At 41.7% G+C, this 22,022-nt stretch overlaps 1 protein-coding gene across 8 annotated transcripts in view; it reads left to right on the top strand.

Moving 5' to 3' along the window:
- Positions 1-22,022, top strand: part of rtkna (rhotekin a) — a 58,071-nt gene that overhangs the window by 677 nt on the left and 35,372 nt on the right. Inside the window, exons 1-2 of one of the 8 annotated variants that reach the window (XM_042421735.1) lie at positions 15,256-15,660; positions 16,360-17,032. The exons of 5 other annotated variants lie outside the window; for them this stretch is intronic. In XM_042421735.1, the coding sequence (XP_042277669.1) occupies positions 16,937-17,032 (96 nt within the window). In that variant the 5' untranslated portion in view covers positions 15,256-15,660; positions 16,360-16,936. Of the gene's footprint in view, positions 1-15,252; positions 17,033-22,022 lie in introns of those variants that run through there. 2 more of the 8 variants (XM_042421736.1, XM_042421734.1) reach the window with 2 other exon arrangements.

The raw sequence follows: 22,022 nt of genomic DNA, 5'->3' as shown, positions 1-22,022 counted from the left end.
CTCTCTCCCTCTACGAACTAACTTGTTTGGCACACTTTTAATCTTGTATTGAAGGCGTTTGAGTGTGTACCCTGCTTTGCTTTTGTGCGATATTTTAATTAAATTGCACTGGAGAGCTGTGCTGCTGCGTTCAGGTCCTCAAATTAAAGCTCTTAATTGCAGCATTTCCAAGCTACTTTGCATTTTACTCTAAACATAAAAGCAATAATATTCCTACAGAGACTTGAAAGTGTGCCTGTGGTGCTCAATAGTGGGTTGATAGTAACGTAAATGTGTTTTATGTTGTGTTCCATCGCTCATGATGTATTATTACTACATGGTTTAATATTGTACAGTTTTGAGAGGTTATTGCATGACATTTGTCTTTTATAATGGCAATTTTTAAACGTACAATATCCATTATACTTTTGAATTATGTTCTCGAGAGATTTCTGCTTTGTTTAATCTCCAACACTTTCTTTGAATAGCATTGCAAAATTACAAAACTGCTCTTCTTCACAGCACATGATTTCAATCTTACTTGTGTGTCCTAACTGCTTTGGACAGTCATTCTTATAGGGGAATAGTCAAAAAAGACTGCACCCACCAAAAGTTGAGAAGTCAAAGCTGTAGCATGTGTGTCCCTCTCAGCTGTTTATCACTGGATTTGAACTACTGCTCTTCATGCATGTTTTCCCCTTCCTCTCTGCAAAGCTCCCATGTCACCATCTGCTTCATATTAGCCACTGTTTGTCGGCAGAGCAGACGGGCTCAGAAGCACTTCCAATCCAATCCTCTAATTACTTTTACTCACGGTCCACTTTAATACTGTTTTGATGGAAAGCCCTACCTTTGTCTATCTCGCCCTCCCTTCCTTTCTCACGAACACACACTTGTCTGTAAGTCGTGAGCAATATTACATTGGTTTCATTTTAGAGTGCTGCTGTTGGTTTATTCAGCCAGGAACTTGTTCTTGCTTCGTGTGTGTGTGTGTGAGACTGTTAATTTAAAACTAAACCCACATTTTAGATGTATGCTGTGTTGTGTTATGCCAGACAGACGTTAGAAAGAAGGATGTGTGTGTGTGTAAGAGAGTGTGAGGGAGAGAGGGGGTAGACTCAATTGTAAGAGGATACTTAAGGAATGTTAATGGTGCAATACAACAAATGGAAAAGATAGAATAGCTATTGATTCTGTCTCTCTTCTCTCCTCTCTGAATCTCTCATTTTTTCATCCTTTCTGTGTGTGTGTGTGTGTGTGTGTGTGTGTGTGTGTGTGTGTGTGTGTGTGTGTGTGTCTCAGCACACGTGTGCAGGCGTACACATTGTCTGCTTATGTATATTACTAGTTGTTTATGATTCATGTCACAGGAAAACACCACTAACCTCCTGGAAGCCAGACACACTCCATCGTATTAATCTGCAGTCAGAATTACCCAATTCTGGTGTTTGAGCAGCATGAGTTCATATCTGACACATAAACTCAGACAGGCCAATCACACAAAACATTTCCTGGAGGTGTAGTGCTGTTAATGTGCTTAAGCCTGTACAGTATCTCTGGCTGGAGTGATTGTTTTTCAGATGGTGTGAGTTGATGATTGTGTCCAGAGCGTACAGTGTAAGCAATGTTCCTTAAAGGCTTTGTGATAAGAGAGATGAACAGTGGCACTTGGTCTTTTTTTGGGGGTGGGGTGGGGTGGGGGGCAATGCAGGCGTTTCATCTAAAATAATATTTATTTATGTGTCTTTTGCCCGCAGGGGTCGGATAAGGGTTAGATGAGGAGAGAGCAGAAGTGGAAAGAGGAGGACTCTTCTTCACGTATTTCTGGGAGGAAAAAAAAAATAAATCCAATGAGATGACAAAGGGACTGGTCAGAGTTATACCGAACCATCACATACATCCTTTAACGTAGCCTCATGGATATTCCACGAGAGCTGTGGAAATTAGTTGATTAATTGATTAGTTAACCAACAGAAAATTAATCGACAACTATTTTGATAACTGAATAATCGTTTTAGTCTTTTTTTTTATGGAAAAATTATAAATATGTGAAGCTTTTTTGTGTCATATATAATAGTAAACTGAATATGTTTGGATTTTTGACAAAACACGACATTCAGAGACGTCACCTTGGGCTCTAAATTATTGCAGAAAATACCACCATTTTCTGACATTTTATAGACAGAATGATTAATCGATAATAAAAATAATCGTTAGTTGCTGCCCTATATTCCTTCCCTCACTCATATTGATTGTTTAGTCTCTGTATTAGTTATTTATCAGGTATTTATTTATCAGGGTAAAGACTTTCTTTCTTTTCACAACAACCATCATTGCTTCTTTAACTCTGTAATCTCATCTCCGTTGGCTCTCATTCAAGATTAATTTGTGTCTCTGGCTTTGTTTTCAATGCTAATGATCCTCTTTCAGATACTGGGACTTTCCCTCAGCTCTGTATCTTTTAGGGCTCTCTTAATACCTCCGTGGAACCAGCCTGTGGCATTTCAATGAAGCAGGCTACCTCGGTGTGAAAGCACCCCCTTTTCACTGTGCCAGGGGAGATCACATGTGTGTGAGCGTGCGTGCGTTTGTGCCAACATTTGAGCCTCTTATGTAAATGCGTGTATGTAAAGGTGGTTTGTCTGGAGTTTCTGTTGGTCAATGACATGCTATCAGTGAATGAAACGCACAATGCTCAAACAGCTGATAAAGACAGAAAAACCTCTACTGCTTTGTTGGACTAAACCCAAAGTGACCACTGCCAACTTTGTTTTGCAGGCTCATTTGCATGTATGTGGGCAATGAAAATGTGTATTTGGTAGAGAAAAGATACTGGTTAGGACTCTCCCACATGCCCCAGAATTCAGCAGCTTGTTGTTGACGGGACACATAAAGTATCTATTGAATGGAGTGAACACTAACAGTCAGTGAGTGTGTATGCATTTTGTCTGTGCTATTTCGCCTAGAGGCTGGAGGCAAATGAAGCCAAGAGCATGATTTTGTCAGACTAAATGTCTGCTATTATTAATCTAGAGACTGCAGAACCAGGCTTTGGGGATTTCTGTGTGCCTAATTACTAATTACTGTAATCAGTTATGTGAATAAAAGATTAAAAAGTTTAAAATATTGCTAGGAATCCAATTCGACGTTTAGACATATTATCATGTCTAAATATAATAGAAGACGAATAAGAAGTTTTGAGTTATTGCTTCCATGTGAGTATAATTCAATATCAAGAGATGTCCTGACAGTCTGTCTGACTGTGTTCTGACTCCACATCCTCTTGAGGTCCGGTGCTGAATCATTCTGCCGTGTGCGTATCAGAAATTGACAGAGTAATATGTTCAGAGAGTCGAAAGAGGGACAAAGAAACCGAGCAAACGATTACATGCTCATACAGCATTTGTCCAGACATCCATTCTGCAGCCGTCCTGTCGATTCTCTGCCTGCTGCTCTCAGCGGGAGCAGAGAAGACATCTGCTTTCTACATCCCTCCTCTCATCCAAAAGGCCACCAGTGTGTCTCTGCACTCTGCTCTTGTCTCCATCCTCGCCTGCTCTGCTGTTTCAGCTGAAGCCACCCAGGCATGCAGTGGGAGCCCGAGTGGTACAGTTATTATTACGGAGGTGGGGATGGAATGTCCTATATTTCAATACTCCTCGACTCAACTTTCTGTTATGTTTAACTCAAGGATGGTTCCCGACTCCCCGCTGGTCCACACCACTGTGGCTACCACCAGCTATGTAGGGCCAGGAAGTGGTTAGATGTGTGTTTGTGATGACACACCCATACACCCACACTCTCTCCCAGCTTGTAGGAGTGTATGGCAGGGTCTGGGAGTCTGCCATGTGTGTTGAGTAAAATCTTTAACAACTTTGGGCTGCGGTTTGGTCGGTTTTGGTGCTCTGCCCTTCTCCACCCTGTAGATCCGCACACTCTCACCAGTACTCTTCCAAACTGAAACTACTAGTGGCTTTAGTGAAAATTTGGATACAATGGGTGTTCCCTTTGCTCAGCGTATATTCGCCCACCTTAAAAGGAATGTGTTGGTCACACCAGAAGTGCAGCAACTCCTATTTTGAGATTGAAGTAATACAGTGTTTCTTTTATGCAAAGTCAGATGCTGAAAAAGAAGAAGCTTGTATCAGAGCTTGGTTCAGCTAGAGAAACGTGTAGGTCTACATGTTGTTTAATTTGTCAGGGTATAAGGAATATTTTTGTTTTTATCAGTAGAAACTGATGCTACATAGTGTTATTCCTCCCCAGTCTGAGATATTGTCTGCTGATATGTTTTCTCCAGATGCTTAGATTTATGGTTTATAGTTCACACAGGCAGACGTTGCCCTGTAAGCAGCCTTATGTTCAGCAGTCTCTCAGTGTGGCTTCTGCTAGTGTTTAATGTGGCCTGGCAGAAACTGTGATGAACTAAGCTTGTTTATGAACGCATATGTTTGCCTCCCCACATACGGAGAGGGAGGGAGGTCATATAGATGTTGCCAGGGCAACACTATAGCCAGCAAAGAGGAAGAACCTCAGACCATTGATAAAAGAGTCGCTTTCAAGGAATGCCAGAACTTCTCCCCCGAGTCTCTCAAGGCAGCTCTGTGTACCCAGAGAACAATAGGCCATCACTGCACTGTAGCCCAAAACTAAGCCTTGTTCTGGGGCATGAAATGCCAGGCAGAGGGACTCAGAGGCCCTGGGGTTCTTAGGAGTGGATGCACTCCACCAGATTTCTTGAACAACTACAGTGCCAAGCTTCTTAAAGACTGGCCTACATGCTCTTCCGTGGGAGAGTTATGATATTGGCTTTTTAGCCCAATCTTCCAAATTAGTGTGGGACTGACCAGAAGTGGTTAAATCTGTTTAAACTCCAAAGTGTGTGTGTGTGCACCCCAGGGCGTTCTGGCATGTTGAACACAGCAGGGGGACCGGGGAGATGCCAAGGAAAAGTTTACCCCTTACAAGACCCTTCTTCTCAAACAAAGCTCAACTACTGGGGCTGTATGCTTGGAGGCTTTCTCAGTATGCTAAGGGATATTTTAACTAGCAAATGTTTAACTTTTTTTTATTACACAGGCTTTGTATGTACACCGTTGTGGAACACTGTTCCCACTCAGCCTCTGAGTGCTAGCACAAATGAAAAATTGTTTAATCTCAGTTTCTTCAAGCCACAGCCAAAATTCAGCCAATGTCCCACCATTGTTCCCATGGTAATGACTGGACTGTTTGCCTAATAGGTTTGGTGAAAGACAGAACAAAGCTTTATTGTTCAAATAAGGTTTTCAATAAAGATTGTTATTTATTTCACTGTTGAACCCACATACATGCATTCTTTATCTTTTTATGCAACAAGGCAAGGTTATGTTATAGTTTATCATTTAATACAATAGAACTATTGTTTGTCGGGAAATTTCAAACATCAAACTTATGTAATATCCTTGTTGTAATGCAAGCTTATCTCTTTCAGTCGGTGACTTGTTCATTTTCACGGTGAGCTATCAGAGCAACAGCTGACGATCGTTTGGTACGGTAGGTTTGTTAACTTGTTGTTGGGCCTCAAAAGCCCTGTAGAGCTGTTCTTTTTATATTTCATAAGACCCACACGCAGAGTTACAGTATGTCCTCATGCACTAACCCTTCACTGGTCCTCTCCAGACAGCACTTTCCTTCACAGCTTTATCTTATCTAAGTACTTCTGGCCGGACATGCTGGACAAACCATTCAATGTTTGGCTTAGAGAGACGGTAGCATTGGCATCAATTTATCATCAAAATAATCAATTTGGATGTTAATTTGAATTGATTTCAGGACTTTTTTTCCGCAATTAATGTCTTCTTTTTCTTATTTGCTGCAGTGGTGGAAGAGTTATTCAGATCGTTTATTTAAAGGTACCTTGTGGAGTTTCTGACTCCCAGTAGTGCTATTGAGCATTTCTAATAAGTGGGTTCCATTTTGTTTGTCTCCAAGCTAGAACATGGATGTGTTGACAATGCAGGATTTAAAATACTTTGGCTTTGCAAATGTTTTATGAGTAAGGAAATGCGTTCGACACTTTTTGTTAGACCTCAAAGATACACACAATGCACTTTGGTGAGTAACACTCAATGTAAACATTTGATAATTTACAAAAAAACCTTCACAGGGCAACTTTAAAGAAAAAGCAGCAATTACTCAAGGTAAAATTAATCCACTGCAAGTAAAAGTCCTGCATTCAAAATCTTACTTAAGTAGACATACTAGAAGTATTAGCAGCAAAATATACTTGTATCAAAATTAAAAGGTCCTCATTAGGCTGCAGAATGACTCCTGCCAGTGTGATTTAATATCATGTTGGGTACTTCATTCTATGACAATGCATCATATTTTATAAACTGATCATATATTTGGAATGTAAAACCTGATCTTTAATGTAACTAGAGTTGTCAAATAAAATATAGTGGAGTAAAGAGTACAATAGTTCCCTCTGCAGTATGGTGAAGTAATAAATATAGAGTATCTTAAAATGGAAATACTCTGGTGTGTTAAAGTACAGTAATTGAGTAAATATACTTAGTTACATTGTATCTTTTGGGTGTTCTAAACACATTCAATCATCTGTTTGCAGCTCCTCTTTGCTGTAAATGAATACAGACTGAATAAAGCTTGTGGCCTGTGTGTGAGGGCCGTGCATGTTTTTAGGTGTACAAGTGTTTTGGCCTTGGAATGTGGTTAGTAGCCTGTGTCTCTATGTGGCAACTGGTGTCAGGGTGCAGTTTAGCAGCTGAGGGTCTGTTGCTACTGCTGCATGTGAACCCCACCCAACTGCAGATCTGTATGCGTGTGCACAGAGCTTTACTCTGAACAAGATGTTACTAGAGGGGCCAAAGATAGATAACTGACGTGTATATACACATACAGACACACACAGGAAGTGAGTCACACATGCTGTCATTATCCAGTTCACACATGTCTGCTTTTCCTAGTTTGTCAGCCTCTGTTTCTCACACACACATGCACACACTCCCTCAGACAATGACTAAGCAGCAGTGTATCCTTGAACAAGGTCCCTTAAATTACCTCAGACATAGACAGGCTTTGTTCACCAGTGTCCTGAGCGAGGCTGTCACTGACAGTGACTCAGTTAACAGACAGACGGAGACATAGATGAAGGTGGCATAATCACTGGATACTTTCCCACTTCCCCAGATGGGAAACTTCCTTCATGCATCATCAAACCTGTCTCATTCAGTTACTACCTTGGTTAGTGAAGTGGATAACCCAGAGGTGTTGCTCTCCGTCTTGTCTTTACTGTGTAGTACCGGGGGAAAAAAACATCACAATGGAAGGATTTGGGTTCAGCCCCTCTTGTAAACGTAAGCTCTCCCAGACAAATGGCAATGAGCCGCAATTAAAGAACTATAAATGAATCAAGAATAGTGCTTAAATGATGTCATACAGAAAAATGAGAAAATGAAGAAAATGTTTGGAATTAAAGAAACACACTGCAGGTAAAGCTCTGTACCTGCTCACTTGCCTCAGAGCTTTCACGTCCTTCCACTGTTTCATTCTTCCCAATCTATCAACCTCAGCGCCTCCCCTCCCCAGGAGAGCCGTGTTATGTGGGCCACTCCGCTTCTTTGAGGCTCAGGTCCCCTGATGTAGCAAGAAAATGGGTCTTTTTTGTCATGTAGTGTAGTGCTAACCCACTTTCCTGATCCAGATTACACCAAGGAAGTCCTCCTTTGTCTTTACCTCTAGACAGCCATAGAAGATTACTGTTTGTTGTATGTCCCTTTATCTCTCAATCTTCTTTCAAGCTTCATCTCTGTATAAACACCACAGCAGAGACCTTAACCTTAACCTACTGAGCCCTGCGCTAACAGACTGTTAAACAGAACTTGACTGTCTCATGCCAATGGTATCTTCTTCCTGTGAACATAAGACCCCAGCTGAATACTATTCGGTTAAACATTAACAAGAAGACACCCACACACACAGATTCCAATGCGTGGTTTAGTTTACAGTCTACGACACTTGTTGTAAGCCCCCTTTGACATGTCATAGGGGGCTCAGAAACAGACGAGGCTCTGTCTCTATGTGGAAGAATGCCATTCTCTGACAAACATATTATGCTGGACAATTTCAGAAATAGTTACAGATGCTTGCATTGCTGTAACTTTGTGCATTAGGGCTTATGAAACTCAGATTTATTTCTGTTTTGTTTTTTTTTCTTGTAAAGATTAATGTGAAAATAAAAGAGACTAGTTTGGTTCTTTTTTACACGGTGGTATCACACTGGTTTAAAAAAAGAAGCTCTGTATGGGGTTTTGTTACATCTTGTGTGGACATGCAAACCAAACAAGTCGACTGTGAACTAAAGCTCAAGGTATTGGTAGCAAAGACTCAAATGGGCAGTGAGAGGAAAAATGGAGTAGTCACTTTGCACTCTATGTAAATCCATTACAACATTGTATTCTCTAAGTTTAGCCTGTAACTTCACCAGGGACAAGCCATTAACCTTCAGTTCTACACAGTCATTAAGGTTGAAGAATATGGGGCATGACTATGTCAACCCACTATGTTACATCTTTTCTACTGTTCTTTCTGTTCCAGTCTCTTCTCTGATTTTTTTTTTTTTCGAACAAAAAGCCTTTCATACCTTAGTCCTATACATCACATCACCACCTGACGCATTGTGAAATAAATGGAGTCAGGGCCTCTCTTTCATACAGAGGAACGCAGTCGATACTGAGGAATGTTTCGGTGTATGTGTGTGTGTGGGTGGGGGCTAGGTGTGTTGTACATGCCTCTTCCTGCATTGATTTGGTCAATTGTTTTCATTTCATTTTAGCAGTTACAAAGTGATGAGTTCAAACTAAGTTACCTACAGTAGATGAACTGTGAGTAATAACCAACAACTGTAGGTGATTGGTTGATGTATGTGGGTATTGTGTTGCTGTTCTGTCCTCACGCTGCAAACAAAACCCCAAATCACTTAGTGCAGCGTTGAGCGTAAATTCCAAACCGTAGCTGAAAGGACTTGTTAATGTGGACATTTTTTGCAGCGCAGCTTCTCTGGGAGATCATTGGATGTTTTTGTGGAGAGGAGAGGGCAAAGGGGCACACCGCCAATGATGTTGCTCTCTGTGTTGATTATGCCGAGCAGGTGTTTGACTTTATGGGAGCAGATGGGTCTATTATGCATGTCTGCCTTCCCTGCATGCCGCATAGTGTACTAGTCCCTGCCAGCGTGTGTTTTAATGTGTGTGTTGACTGGGCCCGGTGGCAGACGGTGTGTTGTCAGATCTCGTTGTATCGTTGTGTTGTTCCTGCTGTCTCAGCAATTATTTTTATTGTGTCTGTCACCGGTCTTCCATTATCGCCTACGTCAAGAATAAGAACAGCGATCGGCTTGTCTAGATGTTCACTCGGGTGGATTCAGATGCTTAATCATCCATAGTGTAGGGGGGAATGATACTGTGGGTACATCTATGAGCATACCATAAAATATGAGGGGCAGACAAAATAAACTACTATGATGAAGGATTTCAACTTTGAGGTGACAGTCACATTACCAAAAACATCCACAGCAGGTGGATCAAGCATCTAGCAACATTTGTCAGCAGTGAAAGAGGTCTGGCAGTCAGCACTTTAAAATGTGAAGACTCTGAAGAGACCAAATCATCAGGGACCAAAATGTAAGTCAAAAAACTAAGTTGAAAAATATATTCAACATGTAATTGGAAATAATCAATAAAATATCATATGACCCACCTTTTGTAGCAGTGTTTGCAGTGGGGATTTAGTTGCTTCAAATGTAGTCCTTTTTTTAAGTGTCAAACTTGTCCTACATATCACACTGACATGTAATCTAACACGCTGATTCAAAATCTTAACCCTCCAAAATTCTTTGTGTAGTTGAGACTCGCTGGGGGATTCCCCAAAGTTGAGACTAGACAACTGAGATGCGATTGTTGCTGCAGACAAAATATTCTGGTGATGCCATTTTTACCAAGTAATAAATGAAACTCAAAAATCTGTCTAAGAAAGCAAGAAAACCAACATAACAATTAACATTTTCATTATGAACACCACATCTAGTATTTGTCAAAAGCATGTGCATTGAATACATTAGAAAGGGGTGAATTTCAAATATTTCAACATAATCAAACACCAAAATTACCATCATGTGCGGTAGCTTGTTTAATCAATTGCCTTCCTCCTTGTGAGCAAAAACTCAGGAACCTCTAAAGATGTTATTCTTGTCAGTTTGAGATATGGTCTCCCCAGTGTCTTTCCTACAGATGTTTAGATTCCTATATTATCTTTGCAGATGTTTAGATTAGTGGGATCTGTTTTAGGTTTTACCCAGACAGACCTTTACTACAAACAGAAGCCTCTGGGTGAGAGCTCTACAAAAACATTTGTTATGGTCTGGCAGGAGTGACCTCATGGCAAATAAAAGTGTGGAATTCTGTCTTTTTTTAAGTCCGACTATTTACACATGGAACAATGAGTTTTGCTCTGTCTCTCCTTGTCTTGGTCTCGCTCTTTATTGCTCTCTTTCATGTCCTTGGAGCTCATCTTTCTCATGTCTGGTTTAAAATGGAAACAAATACAAGCGCATAACCTTTTTGAACATTTGTTCTCTGTCTCTTTTCATTTGAATTATTCAAGCGTGAGACTAACAAAATTATGTGTTATTATTATTTAGTGAAGTACTGTGCATCCTCGCTGAGTGTTAAATCGTATCACATGGTGGCACATCTGGTTGTGTTGCTGCTGCTGTTCTGCAGAGGGAGCCATTGCTCCATTTCAGATTCTTCAGAGGCCCCGCGAGCAGCTAAGGCGCCGCTCTCTCTCCTCATTATTCACCTTTCCTTCACATTCATCACATGACATTCACTTAACATTCACCTTACAGTCACTACTAGTAATTTTAGAAGAGAATGCACATTTGCAAATACTAAATGAATTGCCTTTGTATACTTATCCTCTCAAATCCACACGTAGCGACTCTGATGAAGTGCAGCCTGCACCCTGAGGGTAGAAATCGATGGAGATGAATTGCCTAACGAGTTAATTTCTCTTTCACTGAGCTGCCTGCTTCTTCAGAGTGATGAGATGCTGCAGTTTCTAGTGACTGGCGGAGGTAGCGTTCCTTAAAGTCAGCAATGATTCTGGGAGGCAGCCAGAGTGCTCTGCCTAGTCCTGACATGTTGCTGAACTGTCTCTATAGGTATGTGTGTGTGTGTCTCTCTTTCTCTATGTGTGTGTGTGTGTGTTTCCTTCACAGATAACAGCACAAGGGGCCATGTTGAGAAATAAGATGGGCCCTCAAACCAGGTGCAAAAACACTCCCTGTTCTGTTATTGCTGTATCTGCGATTAGACAGGCTACTCCCCCAGCTCTCCCAAGCTTGCCCACAGATTGTGAAACATACATCCTTTTTTTCATACAGGATAACCTTTAATTTCCAACATTACTCCAGTTTTGATCATGATCGTCATAACATCCCTTTTATCTAATCTTGAAGTAGAAGTGAAATCACTCAGAATTTACAGACTGAAACTGATACATCTAATAACAAGGTAGAGTGTCGGTGAGATTTACAATGTCATTACACCGTCTCTGTGCCTGAGTTATGACTGTGTAGCTGTCAGCGCAGGTTTTTCATGCTCTGTAACGGCGAACTGACCTCCGGGGGGATTTCTCTATGATACGTCTGGTTTCACAGTTCGTCACACACTACTGTCATCAAGTTGAGCAGATGTGACCCAGTGCCTGCCGTAACACAGCCATGTAATTGAAGTCCTGTAATATTCAAATCTGTTGAGTCTGATTTTTTTTTTTTTTTTTTTCCGAGTAGACTGAAACCGTTGCTAGCTTCTGTGTATCCATTTGAACACTGATCAGAACATTTTTCTCTCTGTGACTTTGCGCAGTCACCGAAGGTTTCAACTTATCTGTCGGCTGCACAGTCTGTTTTATGTAGATGTCTCTCTGTCTTTTCTCTGTCCTTGTCCAATCAACTGTCTAACAGTGTAAAAATGCACTGAGCAAAAGCTCTGAATAATTCTGTCCTATTATACTTCTTTGCCCTCTGTGTAAAACAACAGGGAGGACAGTTGCTTGGCAGGCCATATTCAGACAGATGAACCTTGATCAGCTGCATTTATTTAATCTTTTGAGTTTTTATTGTGTGTGTGTGTGTGTGTCTGTGTGTGCGCGCTATGTGCACATGGTTCATAGAGTGTTTATTTATGTTTATGCCTGGGTGTGTATGTAAGTGTAGGTTTCTGTCTGTGTACATACAGTATGTCTCAGTCAGTGAGTGGGAGTCATGGTGCGGGTGGGGTTCAGTTTTCAGATTGGGTCTAGATGATAGTCAGGGTTCTTTGTTGTGGTTTGGGGCCCGGCTGGCCTGGGGCCCTCTTTTGTGTCTCCCTGCCACACTGTGTGTTAGACTGGAGACAGTTTTTAACCTTTAGCATAGACTCTGAAGATAAAAGGTGACGTTGTTATCTGAGGCAATAAGATTTAGCTGATTAGAGGTTGAAAATGACATTTTTTTGTGATAAACATCAGTCTCTTTGCTTTCTTAACTCTCTCTAGAGTATCAGATGGGTCTCCTTAAGTTTATTTATTTTTTCTGTGGTAGACTGCCTGTCTGAACAATGCGCATACTCTTTATTTCGAAGCATTAGGAGTCTGATGATATCAATGGATAATTGCAGTTTATTCCAATGAGGGTCTTATTTTCATACCTTTGACCTTTATTTCTTTAACAATAACATTCAATCCACCAAACTAATTGCTTTGATCTGGAAAAGCACCAACATCTCTTAAAAAGAAGTCTAATAGGGCAGGAAACCTGATCATACAGGTTTTAAACAAACCCCCAGCGTAGACAAACTTATTTGGAAGTGAAAATGAAGGCAAACAGGAAAATTATTACTCAAACTGTCCTTTGTAAATATCCGTCACAGTTTACAGACCGACTTCGAGGTGCAGTTTTGACCTTTGTTGCACTTGCCCACATACAGTTTTTCTGTGCAATGAGAGAATCTTACCGACATTTCAGGTGCTCTCACTTTCGGTTTTACTTCCAGATAAAATGGTGTAGAACATCTGGAAAATCTGTCTGGCTGTCAACAACCTGATGACAACCTGTCTGACTGTCTGAATGTTTGTTTTCTTGCCTCATCAGACGTGCTCAATCATGCCTCCAGATCTTAGCGATTACTTTGGTAGCTGATAGAAAATGATGGCCAAAACTATAAAAATAAGACCTAAGTTGTAACAAAGAGGAATTGTCCCTCGACATTTTGAACATTTGCAATGAGGAAAAAATGTTTTGTTTACTCTTTTACTTTAATTTATCATTGACTTTATGCCACAAATTTTCTGGAGTCTATTTGTCTTGACAGCCTTTCCTCCCTTGCTGACTTCAGTGCCCAAAACTGATTTTTTTTAAAGAATGAAAGTATAAATCAGTCTTAAAATTAATACCCTTTCTTTACTGCACTACAAACACTACACATATAACACCTGTCTGTCTGCCTCTTTGGCACACCATCACAAGCTGACAGAGTGACCCTCAACTCTGAGTCCAGCGTGTTTCCTCCAGCTGATTAGGTAAAGGGAAAGGAAGTCTTCCATATTCCTCCACACATCCGTTCAGAAACAAGAAATACACCGGGTATTGTTTTGAAAGAAGTCCAACCCTTTCAGAACCTCTTATGCAAGGGTCAGCAGGAGGGATTTTTATCCTAATTTTGTAATCTTTTCATGGAACAAGTGATTCTGTCTGTGCTGTGTTTGCTTAATCCTCCCTCTCTTGATCAAACCTCAGAGTTGGTCTTGGATTAACTGATTGTGTAATGTATTGGTTTCTCTCCTCCCACGTGGCAGCCAATTTGTACATCTGGCCCTGCTACTATCAGACCAAGCTGATAATTCACCACCTGATCAATAGGTAATCACCATTTCACAACGCAAAATCCCAGTCAGGTCTAAATCTGTGGGGCCTCTCCACTAATCTACTGTCTCTGAATACCTGAGTTTGCCTCATCCCCGGTGGCTTCTGGCCAAGAAGCAGCGATGCTCTGTGTTTGAGCTAGTTCCCTGCCTGCCTGCCTGCCACTGTGCCCTGTCATTGAGATAATAGCTGTTTTTTGTGTTGTTTTTGTTCAGCCTTTAGGCTTTTGTCATAAGGTGTCAGTATATGTTTTACTGTAGGGAGATTTACCTGCAGCATGTTTTACTTCAAGGACCTGCTGCTGGTGTAATAGAGAGATTCAAGAAAGACTAAATGGATTAAGTGAGGTTAGAAAAATAAATAGTTCAGCTCCTTGTTCATTCCTTAAGAAACATACACATTCATCTATAAACAAGTGCTGTGCCTCTGGAAAAGAATAACAGAGAAAACGGCATCACTTCATTAGGAGTTAACCCTGTTTTTACACCATTCAGTATGGTGTGCAGAGCAGAATTGTTTGAAGGCTTGTTAAGTGAATATTTTTCCAGTTCAGCAGCATGCCAGATTGCCTTTCAAAGGAGATTGACTGGATATGAATCTGCACACAGCAAATTTTGACTCCAGCGCATGCACACACGCACTCATACATGAGTCCCAGAATGGTTTTGTGAGGACCCATAACTCTCCCTCTGTGCATTCACCTCAACTATTTCTCTTTCCACCTCAGGAACAATAAATCTCTTTTCTTACCATGTGTATGTTGGTGTCTGCGAAAGATTAGCCGGGTGATTTAAACTCTGAGGGTGGAGGCGTTTCTCGGGGAAATGACCTGGCTTGCTACTGGCACCCCTGGTTCCTCTCCTGTGAGGTGAAAGAGCTTTTACAGCTCCTTTGTTTTCATTAGTTTGCCTGTGTTAAAGAGTTTAGAGGACGTGCTTCAGTGTGATGGGGTGCCATATGGACGTGTGTGTGTGTGGAGAGGGTGGTCACAAATGTCAGGTCAAAGTGAAGATAATGTTTCAAACTTTCCTTTCTTCTAAGGAGTGACCCTTTTCCTTGTGGTGAGCTCTTGACATCAGCCAGTGATCTTCTGAAAGGTCCTGGTCCACTCCCTTTTTGTGTGTGTGTGTGTGTGTGTGTGTGTGTGTGTGTGTGTGAATAGGAGATGGATGTGTGTGTCGGTGCGCAATGTGACGCCGGTTTCCTGTTGAGGGGTCGGCTTGTGGTTTGCGCATGCTTGGTTTCACCCACCTCACAAGGAAGGATACACACATGCACTTTCTCTCTCTCTCTCTCACACACACACACACGCAACATCTGTATCAGGTTCAGGATTGAACGCGCTGGAAAAGTGAACTGGATGAACGCTTGGTTCTCTGCGCTCCTACTTCTCGTGTATGTTCTTAAGAGCAAATGCAGATGAGCTATAAACCACTTTTCCCAGAGGACTGAAGCGGAAACTTCAGAGGGCTTTACAGCTGAAAGTCACATGAAGTCAACTTTGGGATGTTCTTGTTTTTGAGGACAGAGGGAACTGTCCACCAAACAGCGCGACTGATGGGAAAGGAGACTGGCCTTGCCCTGGCGTGACGTAGACTGTGGTGTGGAGATATTTCTTCATTTAATAACAACTTTCTGACATTTTTGTTATCTCTAATTTTTACACTTAATGCGAAACCGGCGCGTCATTTGGGGAACCGATGTTTTTGTTGGATATGGTAAGAATTGCCACGAGAGACTTAAATTAATATTTAAAGGGACACGCGATAAAAGATTGAAATCGTCTCTGACACTAGTGTTCTGTGCTATGAAATATGTATTAGATTTGGCCAAATGCTTGTGACCCTGTGACCCACTAAAGTGTTTATTTTCCTGATATTCTCCACATTTCTGTTCTTTCAGTTTATCAGTTCGTAACAGCAGCACACACATCTGGCTGAGTCTTTTCAATTATGTTACAAAAACAAACCTTTTATTTAAAAAATGAAAAAAAATTATTGGGTGCCATAATATCACTGTTTCACTTATTTCATTGTGTTACAACTCCCGGTGGCACAACCTTGCTGGAAAAACAAATTAACAGACTTAACAAGTGAAATCAAGTCACAGCAGCTGTGTTAATTTTAAAGTAGTACAGTAGTTAAAATGTTGAATATGAATCAAATTCACTGCTCAGAATAAGCATATCTATACCCCACATTGTAAGATTGCATCTCTGAGTGTTCTTTTTCAGTCTTGCCTCCCATCAGCACCCGCTGACACGGTTATAATTTCTCCATTTATTAAAAAGAACAAAGCCCCCCACCCCGCTATGCTTGTGTGGTGGTGCGGTATTTGCTATTTGTTTATTTAAAGGGGCGTGGAAGCTGCTACAGTAATCACTCTCTCCCCTTTCCCTCTTTCTTCTTTTTTTAAAGTTCATTACCATCACCAGAGGCGCGTCGTAGGGGTTAAATTAGCGCGGAGTTGGGGCGCGTCAGGGCGCACACAGTGGACTAGTTGTGCCGATCACTCCCGCAGAGGCGATGCCCTTTTGTGGAGAGGTCTCTTGTCACACAGAGGACAGACGGCATTCACAATCGGGACGCAGGGACACAAAGAGAAGAACTGCGTTTTAAAAGGGTCCATTCTTCCCCCGCTGTCGCTGGGTGTTGACTGTGGGTGTTTGAGAGGATCTTTGTTGCCCGGAGAAAAGTAGAGAAGAAGAATACGCGCCGTGAACGAGTTGGGGGGATTTTTATGGACAGGGTTACTACAGCAAAGCTCATGTTGTCATCCACTCCACCTCTGTCTGCTTTCCCGGAGCGACTGGTCTTGTTTTGGACGAGGAGCGGAACTTTTCTGCATTGTTTTGCGCACTGATTGTACTACAAGACGCGAGCGCAAGGAACACTATCATAATGAACTTTCTCTCCCCGGTGCCAGCGAGGTAGCAGTTTGATCTCGATAATTAACTTTTTAAGAAGAGGTAATTTGTGGATATCTCCCTAAAGGATGCCAGTTGATAAATTCGCAATCATGGAGGACAAACTGTGGATATTGGAGGACCTCAATATGATGTACATTCGTCAGATTGCTCTCAGTTTACAGGTAAACGTTTCTTTCCACTTCTTGTTGACCATCACTTCTCTCTAATCTTCTGCACGTTTTGTTGCTCTTGTTTTGGCTGCTGTCACCAGATTTGGACAGTCTTGAAGTTGTGGGATGTGTCAATGAAGTATCACCCAAGAAATAAGTATGTGTGTCTCAGACTTTTACCTTCTTTCTCTTGATTGATAGACTGTATAAGCAGGCTCACTAATAACTGAAATCTATTTTCAGTCATGTTTGTCCTCCCAGAGTATACAGTGCATCACTGTGTTAGCCGGCTGAGGCTGCAGCTGCGCCTCGGCGTGCTGTAAAGTTTACAGAGGGGCTGTGTTGAAGAATCTTTCTGTGTGACAAACAAGTCGAGCTGACACTGGTGTGGTCTCTCCCTTTACAGATGGCAAAGCTCTCACTGACAGCAAACAGAAAACAACACTGCATGCCATCCATCTCTCCTTGTCTCTCCCCTTCCAACTGGGGTTCACACACAGTCCACAGCTGCACATATGGGCCTCATAAGTCCCAGTGGGAGTGTGCATGCACATGTGTGTGCAGGGTAGTATTGTGCTCTGAGAGACACAGAGAAACACGACAACACTTTACATTAATCCAACATCCCACCACCTCGGCTGCAAATTTACACAATCTCTGTTCCTTTAACAGTTATAGAGAAAATAGCTGAAGAGTATCTCAGTCTTAACAGAGCCAAATGGAAGAAGAGACACAAAGCCATTGGAAGTGTTACAGGAATTTCCAAGGGGAATTCTACTATATTTGAATTTCTGGCTCCATAATCTGAAGATATATTGGCTGTCTGAGCTGCAGTTGTTTATAGGCGTAAAGAGCTTGCTCATTGGCAACTGAAATCTAGTCCAATAGGCCCTCAGCTGTGTGACAGAGGTGTATCTTACCAGTGCCAAGTGCCACGGAGCCTGCCAAGTGGTGTCTTTGGCTTTTTATCACATAAAAGGAGATTTGTGACTATGAAATGACACACACACACCTACCAACGTAAGTTTGTGTTTAGGTTAGTCTACCCTCATTCTGAGATGTTAGGATCTGTTAATGAAACTCTCACCAAACGTACGAGCCACTTGTGCAACAAGGATAGCATAAAAGTGACTTCTTTGAAGCTTTAATAGCGCCTGTAGTCTGAAATGCACTGTGACAAACCAGCAATCACGAGGTATTTTCTTTACCAACAATTTGATTGTGCACTAATCAACTTATTAGTTCCTGACACAGGACCTCCTTTGATGAATCAACTTGTTTTGCTCGGACATGAAATGGGTACTTTGTCTGAATATTGAATCTAGGGCATTATGTTGGAATGTAGATAACAGCCATTTCTGTTTAAAATCTTTGCAAATTTAAGAAATTTTGTTGTCTCAGTTCCATTTTTGTTTCTGTTAATGCAATTGCAAGGACTAGAATGTGTGGTAGCAAGATGATGAGCTCTTCTTTAGCCCTGTGGGAAGACGCTCTTGTCACTTCTCCTGCACAGAGAGCTGAGAGTTCGGGGTCAGTTGCAGAGCAGCATTATCCTCCAATAGATGGAGATTTTTGTCGGATACAAAGTTGTGCTCATCTTCAACTCAAATAAGTATTTTTTTTCTGGTTAATACTCACTCAGTCACTCACTTGTTTGCTCACATGCTCATTCTTGCTCCCTCCCCCCATGTCTCCTCTGCCTGGGTGGGTTTATGAGACAGGGATTCTTTGTATGTGCCTGAGCTGCACGGCCCACAGTCTAACTGTAATTTCAGCTAGCTATGGATGTTTTTTTTGCTCCAGGGTCTTTCATAAACGTCCACAACACAACTTGCCGTTATTACAGTGTAAACCTTTTCCTCCTCCTTCTTGTTTTTCCCTGCGGCAACATATATCTGAAAGCCGCTCCTACCCCATGCACACACACATATACCTTTATAACATCCACCAAAGTACACCGTGTTGGTTACTTTTTTTATGTGTGTGTCATCTCAGAAGATATGAATGCCTGTCACCTAAAAAGAAAATGAAAAACTAAGAAAATCATGTGTGTCTTGAGCACTGAGGTTCCAGCATTTCTCAGGCGTGTATAATTGCTGTGTCAGGAGGAGAGATGGCAGCCATTGTGTTATTTTCAAGCTCAGTAGGATGTAACTTTTCTGCTCTTCAGGTTTTAACAAGCCTGTTATAATAGGAATGACTGCATTCTTGGCTTTGGTGCACTGTTATCTTTCTTCTTCCCTTCCTTTCTTATGAGGCCCAGAGGACAGTCACTGCAGTGCTTCTTCTTCAGTCACGTGCAAAGTGTAAAGCCTTTCGCTCACAGCATGCAGGATTCCCCTCAAAAGGAGAAATGACTGATGGGAAACAGGAAGGAAATTGGTCTTGTGTAATTACTGTTTCCCACCGGGAGTGACAACATGATGTCATTGAACTCACTGCCATTAATAGATGTATACACACCATTTCCTGTCACCACAGACCCGGACACACACATACTTTTTCCTTATTTGCTTATTTACGTCCCCCTGTTTTTCCTGTCCTCCTGTCCTCAACAAACTCTGTCCCCCTTTCCTGTCCCCTTCTCCCCATTAACAGCCCGAGGGCCGTAGATGGACACTTTCTCCCTGGTCTAATTTTAGCCTGTTGACTAGCCTTGAATACATATCATGGCATTGCCAGAGTTAAATGAGGACATGAGCTTTCTGAAGTCATGTATTTTTGCTCTTGTTATAAAAGCGGGATTTGTCTCAAGCATTTCATTCTCTAAGTAAGTCATTGTTTGTCAAAGTACAATACTTTCTCTATGTGTGGGTGTGTTGACCTCACTGGGTCAGAGTAGCCCTGCTATGCCCAGAAGGGGTGCAACCTAGGGCATTTAGCTGCTCCAGCTCCAGATCATAGCAATGTTATCATCTGATGAAAGACTGGAGGCACTCCTGATTCCTTTTCTGGGTTCTGCTGCAGTTGTTGTGTGTATCGAGGTATTAGGAAACAGAGCTGACCCATCACTATTTTTTGAACCTGCGTAAAACACAAACTGAGAAGCGGAGACGACTGAAAACATGTTATGGAGCAACTGTGGTTGGAAAGTCTCAAAATAATCTGCTGAAGAGTAAGACTGACACACTTTTTCAACCTGTTAGCTGTTTTCCACTAATCTATTTACTCAGATTTCAGATAGCATTAACAACCCAAAGCATTTTTAAGTGTTCAGTCCCTTTTTACAACATTTCCTTTAATGCTTTATAGTCCCACCAACATGAAGCTAATAATCAGGCTGATAAATGACAACAGTAACTTGACAAGTTCTGTTGAAGTCCTTAAGCAAATAGAGACTGACACATTGATCCTAACATGTTATAGTCACGGTAGCTGATCCTCTGACCCTGCTTGACTATGAGCTCACGTGGGGGTCAGGTGGGAGTTTCTTGCTACCTCACTCAGGGCTCATTTTTGACCTCTCACACGCCCCCAAACCCTAAACTTAGCTGTGGCCATGCCTTGGATAGTTCTGAAGATTCTAGACACCACAGGACTCAAATATCCGTTGGCTGGTATTCATGTAGCGTCTCTTCTTCTGATCTCAGATCACTGGTCAAGCTGCCTTGACCATTTGATTGAGAAGGCAACGTCTGTCCACCCAGATCAATGCATCATCTGTTACCATTCGAAACTTCACTGTGATAAGTGATAAAGTTTGTCACCTTATAAATTGACCGTCTGTTGTCATATGCATGTATTTGAAGTCATTAAGTATGGCTGTTTTACCAGTATCAGCCCTGGTAACTGATATTTCTCAGCTCTAGTCCCTTTAGATGTCCAGAGCTCCAGGCTTTCTAAATGTAGGCAGGTCCTGGAGGGCCAAAGGCCAAATTGACAGCAGTTAATCCCTGTCTGCAGTGGGACAGTAAACCAGGATCTTTGTGTGCAGTCTGGCTAGACTGAATCTCTACCTGATGATGAATTTGTAGTAAGAGCAAAGGTTAATCTTATTCATTCTGGAACAGCAAAACAGTGCATGTAAGGTCTAGCTGCAGTCCCCTGTATTACCTGCCTTAGACTTTTAGATGCATTTCATTTATTTTTTTCTATTCCTCTAAATTCCCTTCCTCTTGTATCATTGTCACCATTAATTTGTTGATCCTTTTTTGCGATTGCACTTTTTCCTTTCTTTTAATAAATTAATCTTATCAGTAATGAGTTCAACTTCAACATATTTCTTCTTAAAGACAAAGTCAGCAGTTGAAATGTGTGTGTGTGTGTGTGTGTGCATGCATGTGTGTGTATGTATATAGTATGTTAGTTCAGCTGTGAGGTTGTTTAGGTAGCCTAAGTTACACCAGACCTGCCTGCTTCAGTGGAAGGTGTGCTAAAGCTAACAGTGTGATACAGGATACACAGTCGTGTCTGAGCCAAAACACATTCCTCCACAACGGACCACTTCATAGTACACAGCTCCCTGCTGAGCCTGTCTGTGTGTGCCTGTGTGCTTGTGAGTGTGTGTGTGTGTGTGTGTAAATATTTGCAAAGAGTAATAAGTCAATACTATAAGCTACATAATCAAGCAGAGTGCTTTGATTTAATTAGGAACAAGAGGTTTGTCACCCTGGATTTCTCTGTAATTGTAGGTTTTAAATCTTTTTGCATTTGTTTTCATCTGCATGAAGGAGTTTCCTACTTGAGTGCGAAGGCTTGACAGTTTAACTGTGCTGGCGAAATGAATGGAAATCATTAGATTTGCTTGCTCTTGAGTGTTATGTACATATTAGTCTGTTTGCTGTGTGTGTGTGCTTTGTGTGTCTGCAAGTGTATCTTTGGCATCCGTAGCATGGATAGCTACAGTAGGTTCCAGTTCTTCCAACGCTCTATGCCAAAAGCAGGCATGGTGTGTGTGTGTGAGGTAGAGGAGAAAGGGGGCTTTGTATCACATACACACACACCCATCACTCCCTACCAAGGCCCTCCTCCCCACCGTGGAACCACAAATCTAGCTCCTAAC

This window comes from Thunnus maccoyii, chromosome 9 (assembly GCF_910596095.1).
Source record: "Thunnus maccoyii chromosome 9, fThuMac1.1, whole genome shotgun sequence".
NCBI lineage: Eukaryota > Metazoa > Chordata > Actinopteri > Scombriformes > Scombridae > Thunnus > Thunnus maccoyii.
This window is presented reverse-complemented; position numbering and strand designations above follow the sequence as displayed.